At 41.6% G+C, this 22478-nt stretch overlaps 1 protein-coding gene across 2 annotated transcripts in view; it reads right to left on the bottom strand.

The window, feature by feature from the left end:
- Positions 1-1195: 1195 nt before the first annotated feature.
- The window catches only part of LOC309795446 (zinc finger protein 350-like), a 142132-nt gene continuing 120849 nt past the window's right edge, over positions 1196-22478 (bottom strand). Inside the window, exons 1-6 of one of the 2 annotated variants that reach the window (XM_082607809.1) lie at positions 11539-11941; positions 11271-11459; positions 9708-9834; positions 7801-7893; positions 2892-4866; positions 1196-1413 (exon numbers count right to left, since the gene is read on the bottom strand). In XM_082607809.1, the coding sequence (XP_082463935.1) occupies positions 3506-4866; positions 7801-7893; positions 9708-9834; positions 11271-11285 (1596 nt within the window). In that variant the 5' untranslated portion in view covers positions 11286-11459; positions 11539-11941 and the 3' untranslated portion in view covers positions 1196-1413; positions 2892-3505. Of the gene's footprint in view, positions 1414-2891; positions 4867-7800; positions 7894-9707; positions 9835-11270; positions 11460-11538; positions 11942-22478 lie in introns of those variants that run through there. The other variant, XM_082607810.1, reaches the window with a different exon arrangement.

Here is a 22478-nt window from a genome sequence, read left to right as displayed (position 1 = left end):
TTGCTTTCAGCAGGCTAGGCAGACAAGTAATACGGCCGCGGCGTGTATTATCTACTTTGTATTAAAAACAAAAAAAAAAAAGTTTCCAAACGGACAAGTAGGAGTTGTCAGCATGACAGCGGAGAACGCACTCCTAGAAAGGGAAAAGATAATAACCTCCGGTAATTACGGACGCCACGGAAAGCTTCTGACCGGAAAATAGTTTGTAGAAAGCTGTTTTTAAGAACAGAAAAAGATTCCCAGAAGCTGGTACAGTACGGCGCTGGCTAGTAACGAGAGAAAAGAGCGGCTGGGGCTAATCTAAGTTGTGATGGGGGCGGCGGGGGCGGTGGGCACTTAGGAAAAGGCCACTAGCAGTGAGGCCATTCAAGGTCTGGAGTCGCTGGGAAGAGCACAACCTGCGGGTGGTGATGAGGACAGTAATCCAAGATTTAGGGCAAAGAATGTCAAAATTAGGTGTGCATAAGGCCATTGTTAAAAATGCAGTCCTGGATTCCAGCCTCAGAGGTTCTAGTTTAGGAGGTCGCAGATTTGGCTGGGAAATTTGCATTAAGTTTCTCAGAGAATCTGAGGCAGGAAGCCTGTCATATACAATCATTAGAAACAGTCCTGGAATGTTCTCTGGTTACCAATACTGTGATGGGTGACTCCCCTCAGTACGTCAGTCTTGGCTCAAATTATATCCAGAAAAGCTTGGGGGGAGGGCCTCCCCCATTATTACCAATACATTACTATAAATTACCATTACTAGGCTCTATTTTTCTTCATAGGGCTTATCACTTGCTGACATACAATTCATTGACTCTCTCCGTCATTATATTGTAAGGTCCATTAAGGCCGTTCCCTTGCCTGTGTTGTTCATTGATGTATCTTCAGTGTGGAATACAGCGTCTCACACAGTGTTGGTGCTTTAAAATACGTCTGAAGGAGGGAATTACCCAATAACGCAGCATTTCAGATTGAATTCTGAGATGGCCACAACATGGCAAATTTCCATTTCCTTTCCTATTAACAAGACCCAACTATTTATAACTTGAATAGTTAGGATAACTACAGGATAGTTAGGAAATTAAGGAAAAGTACCCCGGCTAGTGAGAGGCCAAGAGCCCCACTCCCAGAAGAGGGAGAAAGAATAATGAAAACACATCTCAATTCAGCAGGTAACAGTGCAGCTGGAATTTTTTTAATGGTGGCAGCTTTCAAGAGTGATAGTCCTGTGGACAAAGGTTCTTCTCCACAACATCCTTTAAGAATGTCATCTCCCGGGCTTCCCTGGTGGCAGAGTGGTTGAGAGTCCGCCTGCCGATGCAGGGGACACGGGTTCGTGCCCCGGTCCGGGAAGATCCCACATGCCGCGGAGCGGCTGGGCCCGTGAGCCATGGCCGCTGAGCCCGCGCGTCCGGAGCCTGTGCTCTGCAACGGGAGAGGCCACAACAGTGAGAGGCCCATGTAGCGCAAAAAAAAAAAAAAAAGAATGTCACCTCCCATCTCCTATTTTCTCCTCCATTCTTAGAGACTAAGATTCCTATCCTTTCTATTCTATGTATTCTGAGGATCCTTTTTCGTTTTTGCTTTGCCCAGTTTATATTGTTATTGGGTCTCTAATCACATACAATTTGGGGCAAACAGCTGTGTTCTTTAGGACTGCCCTCCAATGGCTCATGCCCTTCAATGACAGAACACTCTGATTAGTCCACTAGCTCATTCATTCACTTTCCAAATCAACAGATACTTGGTTTTTATTTTCCTGTGCTGGGAAATATAACATCACGTAAACCAGGGCTCTCCAGTATAACTTTCTAGGATGATGGAAATGATGACAGATTTCTCTCAGTATATACTTTTTGGCCACATAGTCAGCTACAAAGTTTTGCTCATTGTCTGTGCTGTCCAATGTGGTACCCACTAGTCACATTGTGACCACCTGAAATGTGGTTTAGTGCAACTGAGGAACAGACTGTTGTTAAAACTTTAACATTTAAATAGCAAAATCAAGGGATTTTTAATTTACTGGGGGGATAAGACTCAGGCATCAAAAAAATAACTTGTATCCTGAAGTGCTTAAAGTCCGTTAAGAGCAGCCCTTGCCATCCCTCAAAATAATATACAACTTAAACGAGAAATTATCATAACCCCTTGAACCAATACTCCATATCTGCTATGGACTGAATGTTTATGCCTCCCAAAATTCATATTTGGAGGCCTAATCCAAAATATGATGGTATTCAAAGGGGAAATGTCGGGGGGGGGGAGGGATAAATCAGGAGCTTGGGATGAACATACACACACTACTATAAATAAGACAGATAACCAACAAGGACCTATTGTATAGCACAGGGAACTCTACTCAATATTCTGTGACAACCTATAGGAGAAAAGAATCTAAAAAAGAATGAATATACGTATATGTATAACTGAATCACTTTGCTGTACACCTGAAACTAACACAGCATTGTAAATCAACTATACTCCAATAAAATTAAAATATTAAAAACAAAAACCAAAATATGATGGTATTAAGAAGTGGGGCCTTTGAGAGGTGACTGGTTCAAGAGGGTGGAGCCCTCATGACTGGATTAGTGCCTTTATAAAAGACATCCCAGACAGCTCCTTTGCCCTTTCCCCTATGTGAGGATACAGTGGGATGACTGTCTTCTATGAACCAGGAACCCTCATTAGATACTGAATCTGCTGGCACCTTAATCTGGGACTTTGTAGCTTCCAGAACTGTGAGAAATAAATTTGTTTTTATAAGCTACCCAGGCTATGGTATTCTCTTATAGTAACCAGAAGGGACTAAGAAAATGTCTATTTCACCTTGTGTACCTATTTACATCCTCTTACTAGATTACCTGGTGTGTAAAGGTACCACTTAAAGATAATCCAGTTACCTCAAAGCTCTCTCCAGGAGACCATGGGCTTTTTCTGGTTTGGTCACCACTGTATCCTCAGCTCCTAGAACAGGACCCAGTAAAAAGGAAGTAATTGACAAGTACTCAGTAAATGAACAAAATGACTCAATCTGAGACTCAATTAAACTGGCTCAATCTATTTGCATAATGTACATTTCTCAGAGTTTAAGACAGACATCCCAGTTTTCAATTAATGCTTCACCTTGGCCTTCCAGAAACTGAATTGATATATACACGCCCAGTATCCCACCAATCCAATATTAGCCCTGTTGTGGTTTTTTGTTCATAGCAACCTTCCACATCCAAATTATATGTTTAAAAACTTCAACTATTTTCTCCACTTAGTTGAACTCAGGCTTCCTTCATTCATTCGACTGACACAACAGAGCAATTGATGTGTATGTGTTTGGGTTAACATCAGATTATGCCTCTGTATCAATGCACGTATCTAATTGGATGAGTACATCATGCGTTCCCAGTCTCAGCATTTATACAATTTCTCTCAGTATATACTTTTTCAGCCACCATATAAGCTAGAATATTTTGCTCAATAATTTATCTTTTTCACATAGTATGTCTCTGAGTTTTTTTTCCTACTGGTTTTCTGTGACATAAAATAAGATGTAATTGACCACTGAAGGCACAACTACATTCAATGCATTCATAAGGGTTCTCTCCTGTGCAAAACCTCTGTTATCTCCTGTGGGTGCACATCTGGCCACAGGTTGTCCCACTATGACTACATTCCTATTTGCTAGGAGTTCACTTATGTTTACTGATGTCTGAGGGGCCACTGAAGGCACCTGCATAGTCACTGAATTTACAGGGGTTTTCTCCTGCATAACATCACTAGTCTGTGAGGAGCTGTGACTCTCTGAGGGATGATTTTCCACCGTGGCTGAATCTCCACGTTTCTCTCTTGTGTGTATTATCTTATGTTTAACAAGGCAAGACATGTAGGCAAAAGCTTTCCCACACTCATTGCAGATATAGGGTCTCTCTCCTGTATGAGTTCTTTGATGAACAATGAGCTTTTGCTTTGTAGTGAAGGCTTTCCCACATTCACTGCATTCAAAGGGTTTCTCTCCTGTGTGAATTCTTTGATGTTTAATGAGACCTGACTTCTGGGAACAGGATTTTCCACATTCACTGCACACAAAAGGAGTCTTTCCTGTGTGAAATCTCTGATGTGCAATGAGGCAAGTCTTCTGGATGAAGCCTTTTCCACATTCATTGCATATGTAAGGTTTCTCGCCTGTGTGAATTCGCTGATGTACAATGAGATTTCCCTTCTGGATGAAGCCTTTCCCACAGTCACTGCATATATACGGTTTCTCTCCGGTATGGGTTTTCTGATGTATATTGAGCCGTGATTTCTTGAGGAAGGCTTTGCCACATTCAGTGCATTCATAAGGTTTCTCTCCTGTATGTGTTCTCTGGTGTTCAGTGAGCATGAACTTTCTAGAGAATGCTTTCCCACACATGTTACATCGATGGGGCTTCTCTCCTGTATGAATTATCTGGTGATCAGTGAGCCAAGACTTTTTGATGAAAGCTTTCCCACATTCACCACATACATGAGGCTTCTCTATTTTTTGGGTTTTCTGATGCTTGCTGAATTGGGACTTAGAGCTGATGAGTTTTTGGCTTTCGGGAAATTTAATTTCAGTATGAAATTGTTCATTGTCAGCATGGAGACAGGATTTCCCATCACCAGTAAACTCAGCAGGGCTCTTTATTTCATAGCTCCTGCTCTGGGGAAGTAAAGTTAAATCTGATTTCATACTTTTTCCATGTAAGTCAAACACATCATGATTTTGCCTGAACAGAAAATGAGTTCTGCTCTGATGAACAAAATATTCCAGTGGGTTCTGTTCATGCCATTGTTCTAGTCTCTTCTCCATGCTCTCATTTTGTGAGTGCTCCAGCAGGTGATCATCAACTTTCCAGATTTCTAGGAAAGAGAAGAACAATGAATTTCTTAAAAATACCTTGATGTGGGGCTTCCCTGGTGGTGCAGTGGTTAAGAATCCTCCTGCCAATGCAGGGGACACAGGTTCAATTCCTGGTCTGGGAAGATCCCATATGCCGCGGAGCAGCTAAGCCCGTGCGCCACAACTACCAAGCCTGCGCTCTGGAGCCTGTGAGCCACAACTGCTGAGCCCACGGGCCACAACTGCTGAAGGCTGTGCGCCTATAGCCCATGCTCTACAGCAAGAGAAGCCACTGCAATGAGAAGCCCGCGCACCACAATGAAGAGTAGCCCCTGCTCGCCGCAATAAAGAAAGCCCGCGCACAGCAACCAAGACCCAACACAGCCAAAAATAAAAATTAAAATTAAAAAGTTAAATAAATTAATTTTAAAAAGAAATGAATACAAATCAACCATACTTCAATTTTTAAAAAAATCAAGACTTCTTATTCCTAAAGCACAGGGCCAAGTCCAAGCACTCATGATGTAGTCATGCTGCTTTACGTCCCTGAAAGTAAGTTTGACCCCAAAACCTTACCATCAACCTTCATCCATTTTTTCCACTCAGCCCGTATTTATTTAAATGTCAACTCTCATTTGCCCTCTATAAGCAGCATATCCAGAATCCAACCAACACTCACCCCTCCACCCATGCTGCAGCCAACCATTCTCCCTGTCACCATGTTTTTTGCAGTAGCCTCCTACAAGGCTTTCCTGCTTGCCCCCTGCCCGCTATGGTCTGCTTTCTACACAGAAGCCAAAGGGATTCCTTGAAAAATGTAAATTATTTCATGTCATTCCAGTCCTCAAGAACTCCTCGTGTTTCCTCATCTTATTAGGAGTGAAATCTCGATTCCTTGAAGTTGAGTACATGACCAACCTTACCCACCACCCCCCGCCCCCGCCCACCCCCACTGCTACCGCCTCTTCGGCTTATTCCCATCACATTCCTGAAAGCACACTCTGCTCTGTCCACACGGGCTCCTTAATGTCTCTCAAACTCATTCGTGGTGTGGCCTTTTAAGTTTGCTAGCCGCTCTATTGGGAAAACTCCTAACCCGGCAGCCCACTAACTTCCCACATTTCTTGGCTCAGAGGCACCTTACCTGGGAGGTGTTCCCTGCCTAAAAGAGGATCCCCAGCACCTACTCTTCCATAATGCTGACTAAAGTTTTATCACAGCACTTTTCACCTCCTAGGTATATTATTTAATTGTTTATTGTTATCAATTCCTTAACTCCTTTCTCATAGACTAAAAACTCGTGATCATTTGTATACTTTTTTCCACTGTTCTTACCTTCCAGCATGCACTAGGCTATCAGAAAATATAGAGGAATGAAAAAAAAAAAGAAAAAAGATTTTGAAAAATAGAGGAATGAATCAAAGAAGCAATTACATGTATGGAACACGTTGGGGAGAATTTAGGAAAGAAGATGGAAATCTATCTCTTTCTGAGCAAGATGATATCATATCATGGAGATCATGGAAAGAAGAATTTTAACTGCCAGGTAATGTGGTTAGCAGAGACTAAATGTCATCAGGATCCAGTGGGAAGAAAAATGAAAATTTTAGGGAAATGAAGACAATAGTAATGTCTACAATCAATGAGAAGAAAGTTCAAAATCAGTAAATACACAAAGGAATTAATAATTCAAAGTAGGCAAGAGTTATGATTGGGTTGAGGCTGGAACTGAGAACACAGGATGTTAAAATAACATTTCTAGTTAAAAATTCATCATGAACAGCAGAGCCCTTAACAGAAGAGAGCTCTGCTGGTGGGGAACATGTGAGGTAATGCCTGAATGGCCAGGATGGAGGATGCATAGGAATAAGGGAGAACCTAAACCTCTAGGGTTTCCTGGGAGGGAAGATTATCTTAGGTCCTTGCAGTTATTGGAAACCCAGGAGAGCTGCCATTGAGATGAGTAAATTATACAGAAGCCAAGTCTGTGGTGGAGCACACTGGGGAGAGATCAATTTGGGAGTCTTCTCCAGGGAACCAAAGGAGTTTATTAGCTTGTTAGAATGAAGAAAACTTGGAAGGTTAGGAGATCATTGAGTAAAATGGAAAACAAAACCTTTGGAGAACCTCAGAGTGGGGACAAGGCACAGTGAAGACCAGTTTACTTTGGGGCTCGGCATCCAAGATGGGGTGGATGTGAGGAAGGAAATCAACATTACCAGTGGGGCAGAAAGGTGCAGTAACCAGAAGACATTGAGGAATTCAAAGTTTTCTCTTTGGAGAGAGGCCTTGGAAGGTGGAATGTCATAGAAAAGGAGGTGGAAGTGTATGAATAAGAAGGAAAAGATATGAGAATCCGGGGACTTCCCCGGTGGTGCATTGGTTAAGAATCCGCCTGCCAATGCAGGGAACACGGGTTCGAGCCCCAGTCCGAGAAGATCCCACATGCCACAGAGCAACTAAGACCATGCACCACAACTACTGAGCCTGTGCTCTAGAGCCCGTGCACCACAACTACTGAGTCCGTGTGCCACAACTACTGAAGCCCACGTGCCTAGAGCCCGTGCTCCACAACAAGAGAAGCCACTGAAATGAGAAGCACATGCACTGCAACAAAGAGTAGTCCCCACTCGCCGCAACTAGAGAAACCCTGCTTGAAGCAACGAAGAGTAGCCCCCACTCGCCGCAACAAGAGAAACCCTGCATGCAGCAATGAAGATCCAGTGCAGCCAAAAAATAAATAAATTTATTAAAAAAAAAGATATGCGAACCCTAGGAAAAAGAAAACTATGCAAACAAAAATCAAGATGGGGGTAAAATAAAGAAGAAACAAATCCCAGAAAAGATAGAGTCTTCCCTAAGAAGGGATACATTTTTCTCTAAACTCCTACAAAGAAAAAGAGGTCTGGCAAAGGGATTTCCACAGCCTGTCACCTTGCTGGTCTCTCACTCACCTGAACGGGTTTGACAGTGGATTTCATCTTCCATCATCCATGGTTCTCCTTGACCTAACTTGGACAGTAGATTTGGTTTGCTGGCTTGAAAACCTATTCATGGAAAATGATACAAGATTTAGACCCAGTGAATGGCGCGTGGGGTCCGTGAAAACTGCAGAATCCTACTTCTGAGGACAATACAGTTTTCACGTTTTGAAGGAAAAACACACCCCTCTGTGAGTCTCCTCTCCTGTCAATCCTTCTACTTCACTTCTGACACCAGATATGTGGGTTTTCCACACATCAAGGAATTCTGCAACACCAACTGACACTGACGGGGTGTCCTCCGATTTAATTCAATTCTGACACGATCTACCTGGTGATAGGGTCAGATAATACAGGTTAGGGGTACACTCCCCTAGGACTTCGGCTCCGCTCCTGCATTTCTGGCACCAACTGTAAATTCGGGCTGTTTCCTGGGCTTCTGATCAACTATGAATAGATCAGAGGTTCCCATGACTCCCTTTCTCAGGTTCGATTAATTCACTAGAGCAGCAGAAAGAACTCAAGAAGACAGTTTCCTTACTAGGTCACCAGTTTATTATAAAAGGATGCACAGGGAGCTCAGCTCGGTGCTCTGTGATGACCTAGATGTGGTGGGGGAGAGGGGGAGGGAGGTCCAAGAGGGAAGGGATATAGGTATACACAGTGCTGATTCACTTCACTGTACAGCAGAAACTAACACAACATTGTAAAGCAATTCTACTCCAATTAAAAAAATAAATAAAAATTAAAAACAAATCAATAAAAAAATAAAAGGATACAACTCAGGAATAGCCAGATGAAAGAGAATACAGTACAAGGCGTGTGGGAAAGGCCACAGAGCTTCCATGCTCTCTCTGGGGGCACCCCTCCCCTGGCACTGCCAAGTGGCCACCAATCTGAAAGTTCTCCGAGGCTGTCCCTGTGGGGTTTCATGGAGGCTTCACTATATAGCCATGACGGATTAAATCATGAGGCTTTGAAATATTTCCAGACATTGTCAAATGTCCCCTGGGAGCCAAACTGGCCCCAGTTGAGAACCACTGACCTAATGGGGGAGAGAGCTGGAAAATGGTAAATGCATAGAAGATGGGTGTGACAAGAGACCCTCACAGTTGTTGCTGAATTTTTAATTATAAATGACCGATTGTTTAGTAGAAACTCTTTATATGTTGTAGCAGATATGGAAATTATTCATTATTGTAGTTAAAATGGTACAAGCTGTGGTCATTGTGTTAATCATTTTTAAAGCACTGTTGTTTGCAGTAGGCATATACAGGTGTGCAGAGAAGAATCAAACTCCTCTGCCCAAGGACTTATTAAACTATGTTCTAACTGTCAAAAAAAACCAAAACAAAACATCGGGCTTTGGTGATTATGATTTAATCTCCAGCCCCTTTGTTCTCCCCAGAGGTGGGGTGGAGGTGGGACTGAAAGTTGCAACCCTTTAAATCATGGGTGGTGAGCTCAGTGACCAGCCCCCAATCTTAGGTTATCGAGGAGTGGCCTTCCCAAAACCTCATTTACATAAACTCACATGCCGTGGTAAGAGTCCCTTATATTAATAACAAAAGACACCCATTTCTCCTTTACCCTCTTATAACTTAGGAAATTCCATGGATTTTAGGATTTTAGGAGCTCTGTGCCAGAATTGGGGATGAATATATATATTTCTTAATATAAATCACAACATTATACACAGCTACAAAATAAAGGCGTTTCTCTCAAGAGAAAGGAGAATATACCCACTTCTCTTGGGCCAGAGACGGCACTGAGAATCTACTGCTTCAGAGCATCACAGACAATCCAAAGCTTTCAGAAACTGAGAAAGGAAACCCCACTGACTGGGGACCCTCTCAGGGACCCAGGGGAGCCGTCCTCACCCACGGACAGCAGGTTGCTATAGTTCTCCAGCATCACCTCCCGATACAGGTCCTTCTGAGGAGGGGCCAGGAGCTGCCACTCCTCCCACGTGAAGTCCACTGCCACATCCTCAAATGTCAGGGTTTCCTGTAATAACAGTGGTGTTTAATGAACTGACCTTTTTTTGATGATATGGAAGAAAGGTTAAAGTTTGTCTTCTCATTTCCACTTTATAGGCTAGATCTGTATATCTAGGGGGTTGTTTGTTTTTAAGACACATGGAAGAAGCAAAAGCCTAACAAAATACTAGGATTCAACTAACTGTAATTGTGTAGTCAGTCATCCATCCATTTATCATTAGCCATTTCCTTTTTTTTTTGGCGGCATCGCGTGGCTTGCGGGATCTTAGTTCTCCGACCAAGGATGGAACCTGTGCCCCCTACAGTGGAAGCACAGAGTCTTAACCACTGGACCGCCAGTGAAGTCCCTCATAGACCTTTCTATAATAGGTAGAAGTTAAATCTTCTTGTTAACCTAGAAAACACCACATTCATACATATATATACACACATATATATATATATGTGTATATATATGTATGGGACAAACATATATGCCTGTGGAATCGGGATGACTGTGTCTTTAGAGCCAGTCAATCAGAATCTTCTGGGAAGCGACTCAAGATGCCAGAATTATAAGAAACTAAATGTTTAATAAGCATGTTTAAAGTGTATGAAGAAGAAACTTATTTTTTGATATGTGTACTTTGTTATGATTTCAGCCTTTAAATATATTCTTAAGTCAGATGTGTAATGAACAAAAATAAATGCAATATATTTATTTTGCCAGGAAATAAATTGCCAGGAATTCCCTGGCAGTCCAGTAGTTAGGACTCCACACTTCCACTGCAGGGGGTACCAGTTCCAACCCTGGTCAGGGAACTAAGATATGCAAGCCATGTGGTGTGGGGAAAAAAAAGAAAGAAAAGAAAAGAAAATGGTAGATTAAGAATTTGGATTTGGGGACTTCCCTGGTGGCACAGTGGTTAAGAATCTGCCTGTCAATGCAGGGAACACAGGTTCGAGCCCTGGTCCGGGAAGATCCCACATGCTGCGGAGCAGCTAAGCCCCTGTGCCACAACTACTGAGCCTGCACTCTAGAGCCCGTGAGCCACAACTACTGAGCCCGCGTGCCACAACTACTGAAGCCCATGCACCTAGAGCCCGCGCTCCACAACAAGAGAAGCCACCACAATGAGAAGCCCACGTGCAGCAATGAAGACCCAACGCAGCCAAAAATAAATAAATTAATTAATTAAAAAGAAAGAATTCGGATTCGAACATGGAAATCAAGAGTCAGACATACTGCAAAGCCTGAGAAAACAGTCCCCATAGAACTGCCCTTGCTTCAGACACCGGCTGCAATTTCTCGGGTCCCCTGGATCACCCTCACTTCAGAAGCAGGCTACAAACTCACCCAGGGTCCCCAAGACACCCTTACATGCAATAATTACCTAGAATGACTCAGACAACTAACAAACCCATTCGGGAACAAAGAAAAGAATAAAACAAACCAGAAGTCACCTGGGCCTGGATCATTTTCTTCCGTTCTCTAAAAACAGCTGGCAACAGGGAGGCTCTGTCGCTGTGTCTTCTGGATCTGCTCTAAATTCCGTTCTGTCTTCAATCAAGCACGTCCCCAGTAATGCTGAGACCAAATCCTGTAACTTCTTCCTCCTTCTACTGATTCTTTTGCTCCTGGGGAGTCAGGATCTGTGGGTTGAGGAGAAAATTCAAGCTGAGGGTACATTTCCTCTGGACCCAGATGCTTACGCTGCTGCTGGGCGCTCACCTTAACCCAATGCCCACAGCATTGCTGAGTGGCCCCAGAAGACTGCAGTCCCAGAAGACTTTATTCCTCTGTCCAAAAAACCTAAGCTTCTGACTGTGGTGGGGGTATTCCTTTATTCCGTGAAGTTGAAGTGGGGTGACTGTCAGAGGGGATGAGGGAAACGAGATTCATCCCAGCAGCAGGCCTCAGGAGCAGAAGACTCTCAGGCAGCTCAATTATACAAAAGGGACCGTATGGGAGGAGAGGCGCTGGGCACTGCTTTCCTTTAAACCGTGTGCGCTCAGGAACCTCCTCAAGCGTTTTTATACACCCTGTGAGTACACACACTTCAGTTTGAAAACCAATGTACTGGGCAAACCAGAAGCATTCTCTTATTAAGCAATGATGATAATACCTTAGGCGGTTTAAGATACATTTTTTAAAAGTACACAATATTGTAAATAAATTGGAAACTGGTAAATAAAGTTGAGATGCTTAAGGCCCCTGTCAGAGAAGAGTGTAAAAGTACTAATCAACGTAAACATTTGACAAAGAAAGCTTCCATGCTGTATGTAATTTCTAGTGTCACGGTGAAAACTGACAATTGTCTCAAAGTACATAATTTCCATCCTAATGGAAGGGGGAAACAGAATGAGAAGAAATTCATTCAAAACAAGGCAAAAAAAGAGAAGAAGGAATAGAAAACTAGTGGGGCAAATACAGTACAATTAGATGACTATTTTAAAACAAAACAGTAATACTAAGAATTATATTCAGTATAAATAGAACAAGGAATCTAGTTAATTACACAAAACTCAAAAACATGCTACTCTAGGTGACATGTATGAAACATAATAATATGGAAAGCTAGAGAATAAAAGGTTAGAAAAAGATAAACCATGGAAACAGTAACTACAGACACTCTGGTGTATTCTCAGACAAAATGGGCCAGAAAGCCCAAAAATTACTACAGAGAAAGAGAAATGCTTGCTAGTAAGAGGTTTAATTCAGCACATTATAGAAATTTGCAATTTCTATGCACCTAATAATATTGCTTTGAAATATATACAGCAAAAATGGACCCAAGAAACCAAGAAGAAATAAATCCAGACTAACGGTTGAAGACTTAACATGCCTATCCCATTAACTGACAGAACAAATAGGTCACCAACAAACAAAATTTATAAACAAAATCATTTGAAGAATATAAAAATATATAAGTAGGAATACTGACAGAAATTTTAACAGACTTAAATAAATGGAATGATGAACTATGAATACGATTCAGAAAACCAAGCATTTTAAAGACGTCATGTCAACCCACGCACCTATGGTCAATTAATCTATGACAAAGGAGGCAAGAATATATAATGGAGAAAAGACAGTCTTTCAATAAGTGGTGCTGGGAAAACTAGATACTACATGTCGAAGAATGAAATTAGAACATTCTCTAACACCATACCCAAAAATGAACTCAAAATGGATCAAAGACCTAAATGTAAGGCCGGACACTATAAAACTCTTAGAGGAAAATACAGGCAGCACACTCTGTCATAAATTGCAGCAATATCTTTTTTGATCCACCTCCTAGAGTAATGAAAATAAAAACAAAAATAAACAAATGGGACCTAATAAGACTTAAAAGTTTCTGCACAGCAAAGGAAGCCATAAACAAAAAGGAAAGACAATCCACAGAATGGGAGAAAATATTTGCAAACCAAGTGACCAACAAGGGATTAATCTCCAAAATATACAAACAGCTCATGCAGCTCTATGTCAAAAAAAGCCCCCAAACAACCCAATCAAAAAATGGGCAGGGGCTTCCCAAGTGGCACAGTGGTTGAGTCCGCCTGCCGATGCAGGGGACACGCGTTCGTGCCCCGGTCCAGGAAGATCCCACATGCCGTGCAGCAGCTAGGTCCGTGAGCCATGGCTGCTGAGCCTGCGCGTCCGGAGCCTGTGCTCCGCAACGGGAAAGGCCACAACAGTGAGAGGCCCGCGTACCGCAAAAAAAAAAAAAAAAAGGGCAGAATGGGACTTCGCTGGCGGTGCAGTGGTTAAGAATCCACCTGCCAGTTTAGGGGACACAGGTTTGATCCCTGGTCTGGGAAGATTCCACGTGTGGCGGAGCAACTAAGCCCGTGCACCACAACTACTGAGCCTGTGTGTCACAACTACTGAAGCCCACGCACCTAGAGCCTGTGCTCCACAAGAAGAGAAGCCACCGCAATCAGAAGCCCGTGCACCACAACAAAGAGTAGCCACTGCTCACTGCACCGCTCACTGCAACCAGAGAAAGCCCGGGCGCGGCAATGAAGACCCAATGCGACCAAAAATAAATAAATAAATAAATTAGTTTAAAAAATCAATGTATTTTTAAAAAATGAGCAGAAGATCTAAATAGACATTTCTCCAAAGAAGACATACAGCTGGCCAAAAAGCACATGAAAAGATGCTCAACATCACTAGTTATCAGAGAAATGTAAATCAAAACTACAATCAGGTATCACCTCACACTGGTCAGAATGGCCATCATCAAAAATTCTACAAACAATAAAAGCTGGAGAGAGTGTGGTGAAAAGGGAACCCTCCTACACTGTTGGTGGTAATGTAAATTGGTACAACCACTATGGAGAACAACAATATGTTCTTTTTAGATTTTTTAAGAGAACAACCATGTCACTCAGCAATCCCACTCCTGGGCATATATCCAGAAAAAACCATAATACAAAAAGATACACGCACCCCAGTGTTCACTGCAGCACTATTTACAACAGCCAAGACATGGAAGCAACCCAAATGTCCATTGACAATGGCACACATAAAGATGTGGTACCTAGATACAATGGAATAGTACTGAGCCATGAAAAAGAAGGAAATAATGCCACTTGCAGCAACATGGATGGACTTAGAGATTACCATACTAAGTGAAGTAAGGCAGACAGAGAAAGACAAATACCATATTATATCACTCATATGTGGAATCTAATTTTTAAAAAATGATACAAATGAACTTATTTACAAAACAGAAACACACTCACAGATTTTGAAAACAAATTTATGGTTACCAAAGGAAAAACGTAGAGGAGAGGGATAAATTAGGAGCTTGGGATTAACATACACACACTACTATATATAAAATAGATAACCAACAAGGACCTACTGTATAGCACAGGGAACTCAACTCAGTATTCTGTGACAACCTATATGGGAAAAGAATCTGAAAAAGGATGAATATATGTATATGTATAACTAAATCACTTTGTTGTACTCCTGAAACTAATACAACATTGTAAATCAACTGTACTCCAATAAAACTTTTTAAAAAATAAAAAATAAAAATAAAGATGTCATGTTTCCCATATATATATATATATATAAATCCAATGAAACCTCAGTCAAAATCCTAAGCTGATAACTATATCCATCTATCAATTATGAGGACTTAAAGTTACTTTAGTTATGACAGTACAATATTAGTACAATGATAGACAAATGGAACAAAATCAAATGCTTATAAACAGACATGCATATATAGAGACTTGATAACAAAAGTAGCATTACAAAGAGGGTAAGGATGTCTCTTTTTAAAAATGGTGCTGGGACAATCAGATATTCATGCTGGCGGTTGGGGGATTCAGAGAACAATGTTGAACCCCATCTCACAATATACACAAAAATCATTTGTGGGGAGAACTGTCAATTTCAGTGGGAGAGGCAAATTAATAAAAAACTTTATGCGATAATATAGGAGAATCTCTCAATGATATTAGGGTATGGAAAGATATTTTAAACAAGCTATATATGAAGCACACCATAGGGACTTCCCTGGTGGTGCACTGGCTAAGACTCCGCACTCCCAATGCAGGGGGCCCGGGTTCGATCCCTGGTCAGGGAACTAGATCCTACATGCTGCAACTAAGACCCAGAGCAGCCAAATAAGTAAATAAATATTTTTTAAAAAGAGTTCTCGTTCAAAAAAAAAAATGAAGCACACCATAATGCAAATTATATATTCCTTCCACTGGAGGAACTGGACAGCGACTTTGGAAAACATTTTGGATCATCCATTTAGGCTGAAGTTATACACATCCTAAGACACAGAAATCTCACTCTGAGTATACATCTAAGTTATATATCTATCCCCCACTAAAATAAGGACACATTTGAACCAGAAGATATGTACAAGAATTTTCACAGCAACATTATTCATAACAACCCAAACTGCAAGCATTACAAGCTTAATTAATAGTAGAAAAAACGGACATATATTCAAACTATGGAATGTTATTAAAAAACAACCTTTACCAAGCTTGCAAGCTAAGAATACTTTCTACATTTTCAAAGGACTGTAAAACAAAACCAAAAAGCAATGTGAGAGACCTTCTGTGTCCTGCAACTCCTAAAATGTTTACTGTATAGATATTCATACAATATGTTTGCCTGACCCTTGTTACAGAGGGAAAAAAAAACCCAAACATAAACAAAAAACAAAACAAAACAAAAGCCCCTAAAAACCTCTGTGCAAAAGCATGAATAATTCTTTAAAATATTGAGTAAAAGAAGACTGACAGTTAAAAAAAGCTGTATAGTAACACTGACATGTAGTTAAAAATAGGCACAACTAAATAAAATATAATGATTAGGAATGATTAATTTTTTTTATGATACAACTATAAAGAAAAGACTTAAACTGCTTGGTATCTCGAACCGGATGGTAATTACCTTTGAGTACAAAGATGTAATATAATTGGGAAGTGGCTCACAGAACACCACTGGGGTGCTGGCAGTGTTTTGTTTCTCAAGCTGGGCAATAATTTTATACTGATTAACTTGTAGATCTTTTAAATTAACAAATAAGTGAGGACTTCCCTGGTGGCGCAGTGGTTAAGATTCTGTGCTCCCAATGCAGGGGGCCTGGGTTCCATCCCTGTTCAGGGAACTAGATCCCACATGCATGCTGCAGCTAAGAGTTTGCATGCCACAACTAAGGAGCCAGCGAGCTGCAACTAAGGAGCTGGTGAGCCGCAACTAAGGAGCCCACACGCCACAACTAAGGGGCCCGTGAGCCACAACTAAGGAGACCATCTGCTGCAACTAAGACCCAGTGCAACCAAAATAAATAAGTATTAAAAAATATATAAATGGAAGAGTTGAAAAAGCCTGTTCTTTACACAGAGAACAGATTTGTGGTTGCCCTAGAGGAGGGGGACTAGGAGAGGGATGGATTGGGAGTCTGGGATTAGCAAATGCAAACTATTATACATAGAATGAATAAACAACAAGGTGCTGCTGTATAGCACAGGGGACTATATTCAATATCCTGTGATAAACCATAATGGAAAAGAATATGAAAAAGAATGTATATATATGTATCACTGAATCACTTTGCTGTACAGCAGAAATTAACACAACATTGTAAATCAATTATACTTCAATAAATTAAACTTTCTGAAAAAGCCTGTTCTTTAAAAAGATCAACAACACATATCCATTTGTAGTGAGATAGAAAGAAACCTGGTGCAAATAAAAAAATATAAGGAATTAATAGGGGACATAACTCAGATAAAATAGACATTTTTTTTGCCCTGAAAGAATAAAATGAATATTTTTATTTCATTAAGCTTGAAATCCTGGATGAACTCATAATTTTATGATCCTTCCATCCTGGAAACATGTTAACTCCAGACTATCTAGCAGGTGAATTTTAGTGTAGGCAACAGGACACAGATGTCCACTACCACCCCATTCACTTTCCTCCTTTGTACTGGAGAGTAGAGACAATGCATTGAGATAAGAATGAATTATAAACATTAGAAACTAGACAGAAAATTGAGGTTATATTCAGACATCATCATCATCGACGTGGAAAAAGAGACCAAGGAATTACTTATGTAAAAGACAAAACGTTCCCCCCATAAATCCCAAGCAGATTTTCACATATACTGCTGGCTAGAACTGCACTATATACCTAAGCTCATTTCATACTAATTGATCACTAGAAACGGGAACTGAAACCACCATGATTAACTAAGACCAACCAGTACTGGCATATGGGTCACCCTACCAGAAGGATGGATAACTAAAAACAGAGATTCTATTAGCAAAGGAGGAGGGAATGTTTGTCAGGCAAAAAAGCAACAGTGTCCACTGCTACACATTAAGTGGTGAGTGCAGGCGTTGGCAAACATTTTCTGCAAAGTGATAGATACTATACATTTCTACTTTGAAGGTTAAGGTCTGTCACAACGTTTCAATTCTGCCTTCTCATTCAGAAAGCAGCCATAGACGATACGTAACAGATGGGTGTGGCTGGATTAATCCCTCGGTCTGCAGTTACTCATCCCCCTGGATAAAAGCCTAAAAAGCAGAAGGTTTCGAACTCCTGTCCTGGGCTGCACCACCTTCCTTCCCAGCGGTGGAGGCTGGAACCTCAACGGAACCACCAGCCAGGCGTCCAAAGCTTCAGCCCTCACAAGCCTCTTTGTACCACAGACACTACACACTTCTTTATTAATCCGAAACCTGGACCAGACATCCCCACATGATGACCGTCCACCCTGGCCTCAACATCACTGAGCCCCATATTAATTCCCAAACCTGAAGCTGTTACCATCGTAAATACCACCTGCATCCTTTACAGAACGATCCGCAAAGACCCCCATACCTTGCCAGCCAGGACACGGTCGCTGATCTCTACAGATTCTTAACGTTTTAACGACTCCCCACCAAAGTAACCCAACCACAGATAGACGTGCCAGACTCTGCTGGTTCCTCCCAAATACCTCCACCTTGGCGTTTCCCACCAGACCCTCCAATAATTCCGTGAGTCCACACTACACCATTTCCACCCTGTAGGAGTCACGTCACGCTGTCATAGACACACCTCTCATGAGAAAACACACACACACACACAAAACTTCAAGGGGCAAATGCACACAGACCCGATTTCCCCCAGCCCACAAGGAGAGTCTAAACGTAACCTTCCGCGAACCGCTTCTACTTCTGGACCCGTCGCCCAGATTTTTCGCTTGCCTACGGCGGCCGAAGACGGTCTGAGGCGTTTCAAGAAAGGCGGATGAGCGGATTCCGGTATTTCCCGGAGAGGCAATATGTCTGCGCCCAGCTCTCCGCGGCCCCACGGGGCGGCCATGTTGGGACACCTGACGTACAGAAGGCCAAGGGGCGGGTTGGGGGCCGGGAGCCCTGGATGGTCCGGAAGGTGAGAAGCCACTGATGATATCTCATTTCCTGTCACTTCGACTCTTCAGAAAATTCGCAGATTTTCAGAGACGCGAGGTCTGCGAGGCAAATATGGAGCTACTTAAACTGCTTTCGACGGACTGGGCAGGAAAGTAATATTGCCGCGGCCTTTATTTTACACCTTGTATTAAAAAAGTAGGGGGGCGGGTTTCCAAATGGACCAAGAGTTCCGCTGTCGGTATAGCAGCAGAGAACGAATTCCCGGAAAGAGAAACGGCAATACATCCAGTAATCGGACATCCTTAGAAAGCTTTGGAGGAACATTTCTTGCAGGAATTGGCTTTTAGGACAGAATACGACTTCGAAAAACCAGCACAGTGTGGAACAGGCCATCAGGTCCAGAAAAAAAGAGCTGCTGGGATGAAGCCTAAATTTTGACTGGGATTAGAGCCTCGGGGAAAGGCCACTAAAAATGAGGCCAGTAAAGGTCTGGAGCCAATGAGAAAGGCACAACCACAATTGAGAGTCCAAAAGTGTTAAGATCAATAGCTATTTGGTCAAGACACTAAGAAACTTCCATGGGGTAAGTCTTCTCAACAAAAGAGGCTGGGATAATTGTATACCTATTTGCAGAAAAATAACTTAAGACCCATAACTCTAAGCATACACAAAAATTAACTGGAAATAGATCACAGACCTAAATATAAGAGGTAAAGGTATGAAACTTAGGAGACAATCTCCACGAACCTAAGTTTAAGTTAGCCAAAGAGTTCTGCAGCAAGACAATAAAGGTTGAGACATAAAAGAAAAAATAATAAATTGGACTTAATTAAAATGAAAAACTTTTGTATTTTTCAGCACAACTTTAAGTAATGAGTGGAGCCAGAGATTGGGAGAAAATATTGACACATTTAACATGCGATAAAAGGACATATTCAGAATAAAGAGTTCTCAAAACTCAACAAATCAACTATCCAGTTACTTTTCTTTTTATATAGAATTTTATCTTATTTTAATTTTTATTGGAGTATAGTTGCTTTACAGTATCATGTTAGTTTACACTGTACAGCAAGGTGAATCAGCTATATGTATACATATATCCCCTGTTTTTTGGATTTCCTTCTCATTTAGGTCACCACAGAGCATTGAGTAGAGTTCCCTGTGCTATACGGTAGATTCTCATTATACCCAGTTTATTTTTTGGGGTTACGAAAATTTCTAAATATTGGATCATGGTGATGGCACAACTCTATAAACTTGCTAAATGTCATGGTATTATATACCCTTACTACTGGTAAATGTTATATGTAAATTATGACCATAAAGCTGTTAAAATGAATTGCTGTTCTATACTACAAAATTTATAGGGTGTGAATATTTTTTAAAACACAACAACTACAATTTCAAAATTATAAGCTACCTGGCTTAAAAATAAATGGAGATATCTGGGACATACAAGAAAAACAGTACAACAAATCTTGGAGTGATAATACAAGAATCTGGATGATGAGAGGATCATAGTATAAACTGAACATAACTGAATCAGTTACATTTTTCAAGTATACCCACTTTAATGCATAACTTTTATATGTGACTCCAGTTACCATCCCACTATGATACTATTACAGCCATATTATTGCACCTGTGATATTATTACAGCCACATATTATATATATACAAGAACATTTTATAATATGGAAATGTGTATAATAAGAGATTGTGATGAAACTAGATCAAACCTATTTTTTTTTTTAATTTATTGGCTGGGGCGCTGGACCAGGGAGCAAACCCCAAACCCCTGTATTGGAAGGACAGAGTCTTAACCACTGGACTGCAAGGGAAGTCCCTAGATCAAACCTATTTTTTACAGCTTTGTTGAGATATCATTGACATAGATTATACCTATTTTATTTTATTTTATTTTTTATTTTTTATTTATTTTTTTTTTTGCTGTACGCGGGCCTCTCACTGTTGTGGCCTCTCCCGTTGCGGAGCACAGGCTCTGGACGCACAGGCTCAGCGGCCATGGCTCACGGGCCCAGCCGCTCCGCGGCATATGGGATCCTCCCAGACCGGGGCACGAACCCGTATCCCCTGCATCGGCAGGCGGACTCTCAACCACTGCGCCACCAGGGAGGCCCCTATTTTATTTTTTAAATATTTATTTTCTTTAAATTTTTTTGGGGGGGTTGCATCGGGTCTTAGCTGTGCCATGCAGGATCTTTGTTGAGGCACACGGGACCTTTTGTTGTGGCGCGCAGGCTTCTCTCTAGTTGTGGCATGTGGGTTTTCTCTCTCTAGTTGTGGCACGTGGGCTTAGTTGCCCCGTGGCATGTGGGATCTTAGTTCCCCTACCAGGAATTGAACCCATGTCCCCTGCATTGGAAGGTGGATTCTTTACGACTGGACCACCAAGGAAGTCCCGATTATACCTATTTTAAATAAACTTTTATTTGGAGAAAATATTAGATTTACACAAAAGTCACAAAGTACTACAAAGAGTGCACATATACCTTCATTTGACTTCCTCTCATGTGAATATTTTATATAACCATGGTACATTTGTCAAATTGAGATATTAACATTGGTATGACACTCAAGTAAATTACAGATTCTATTTGGATTTCACAAATTTTTCCACTACTGTCCTTTTTCTGTCTCGGGATTCAAACCAGGGAAGAATGCTGCCTTTAGACACCAGGTTTCTTTGAATTCCTCTGCTCCATGACCATTCCTCGGTCGTTTCTTTTTCATGTCCTCAATTATTTTGAGGAGTACTGGTCAGGTTTTTTTTTTTTTTTTTGGCTGCGTTGGGTCTTCACTGGTGTGTGTGGGCTTTCTCTAGTTATGGCGAGCGGGGGCTACTCTTGGTTGCGGGGGGCAGGCTTCTCATTGTGGTGGCTTCTCTTATTGCAGAGCACAGGCTCTAGGCACGCGGGCTTCAGTAGTTGCGGCACACTGACTCAGTAGTTGCGCCATAGGCTTTTTTAGTAGTTGTGGCACGTGGGCTCAGTAGTTGTGGCTCATGAGCTCAGTAGTTGTGGCTCACAGGCTCTAGAGCGCAGGCTCAGTAGTTGTGGCGCACGGGCTTAGTTGCTTTGTGGCATGTGGGGTCTTCCTGGACCAGGGATTGAACCCATATACCCTGCATTGGCAGGTGGATTCCCAACCACTGCACCACCAGCGAAGTCCCAGGTATTTTGTATATTGACCTTCTTTTCCTCATTAAACAGGGGTTAGGCATTTTGGAAAAGACACCTCTGAATTGAAGTCCCATTCTAATAACATCATATCTAGGGGTATAGAATATCAAAGTGACAAAATTGTTCTACGGGTGAAGGTAATATTTGCCAGTTATCTCCACTGAAAATAGCAAAACAATTTCTAACCAAAAAGAACCATCATATGGAGCTAATATCAACAGATTTCAAGACTTACAGACCTTTAATAGTATTGGTGAAAGTACAAAAACATAGATCAATGGAACAGAACAGAGATCCCAGAAAAAGACCCACATAAGTCAAGTATATTCAAGTGTTTGACAGAGGTACAAAGGTTATTCAAAGGAGAGAAAGATAGACTTTTCAGGGACTTCCCTGGTGGTCCAGTGCTTAAGAACCCGCCTTCCAAGCAGCAGACATGGGTTTGATCCCTGGTTGGGGAACTAAGATACCACATGCTGCAGGGCAACTAAGCCCACATGCCTCAACTAGAGAGCCGGCGTGCTTCAAACTACAGAGCCCGTGCCCCACAATGAA

The sequence above is a fragment of the Mesoplodon mirus genome (genome assembly GCF_964341445.2).
Source record: "Mesoplodon mirus genome assembly, chromosome: 19".
In the NCBI taxonomy this organism is placed as follows: domain Eukaryota; kingdom Metazoa; phylum Chordata; class Mammalia; order Artiodactyla; family Ziphiidae; genus Mesoplodon; species Mesoplodon mirus.
The sequence above is the reverse complement of the archived record's forward strand: the minus strand, read 5'-3'. Positions and strand labels throughout refer to the sequence as shown.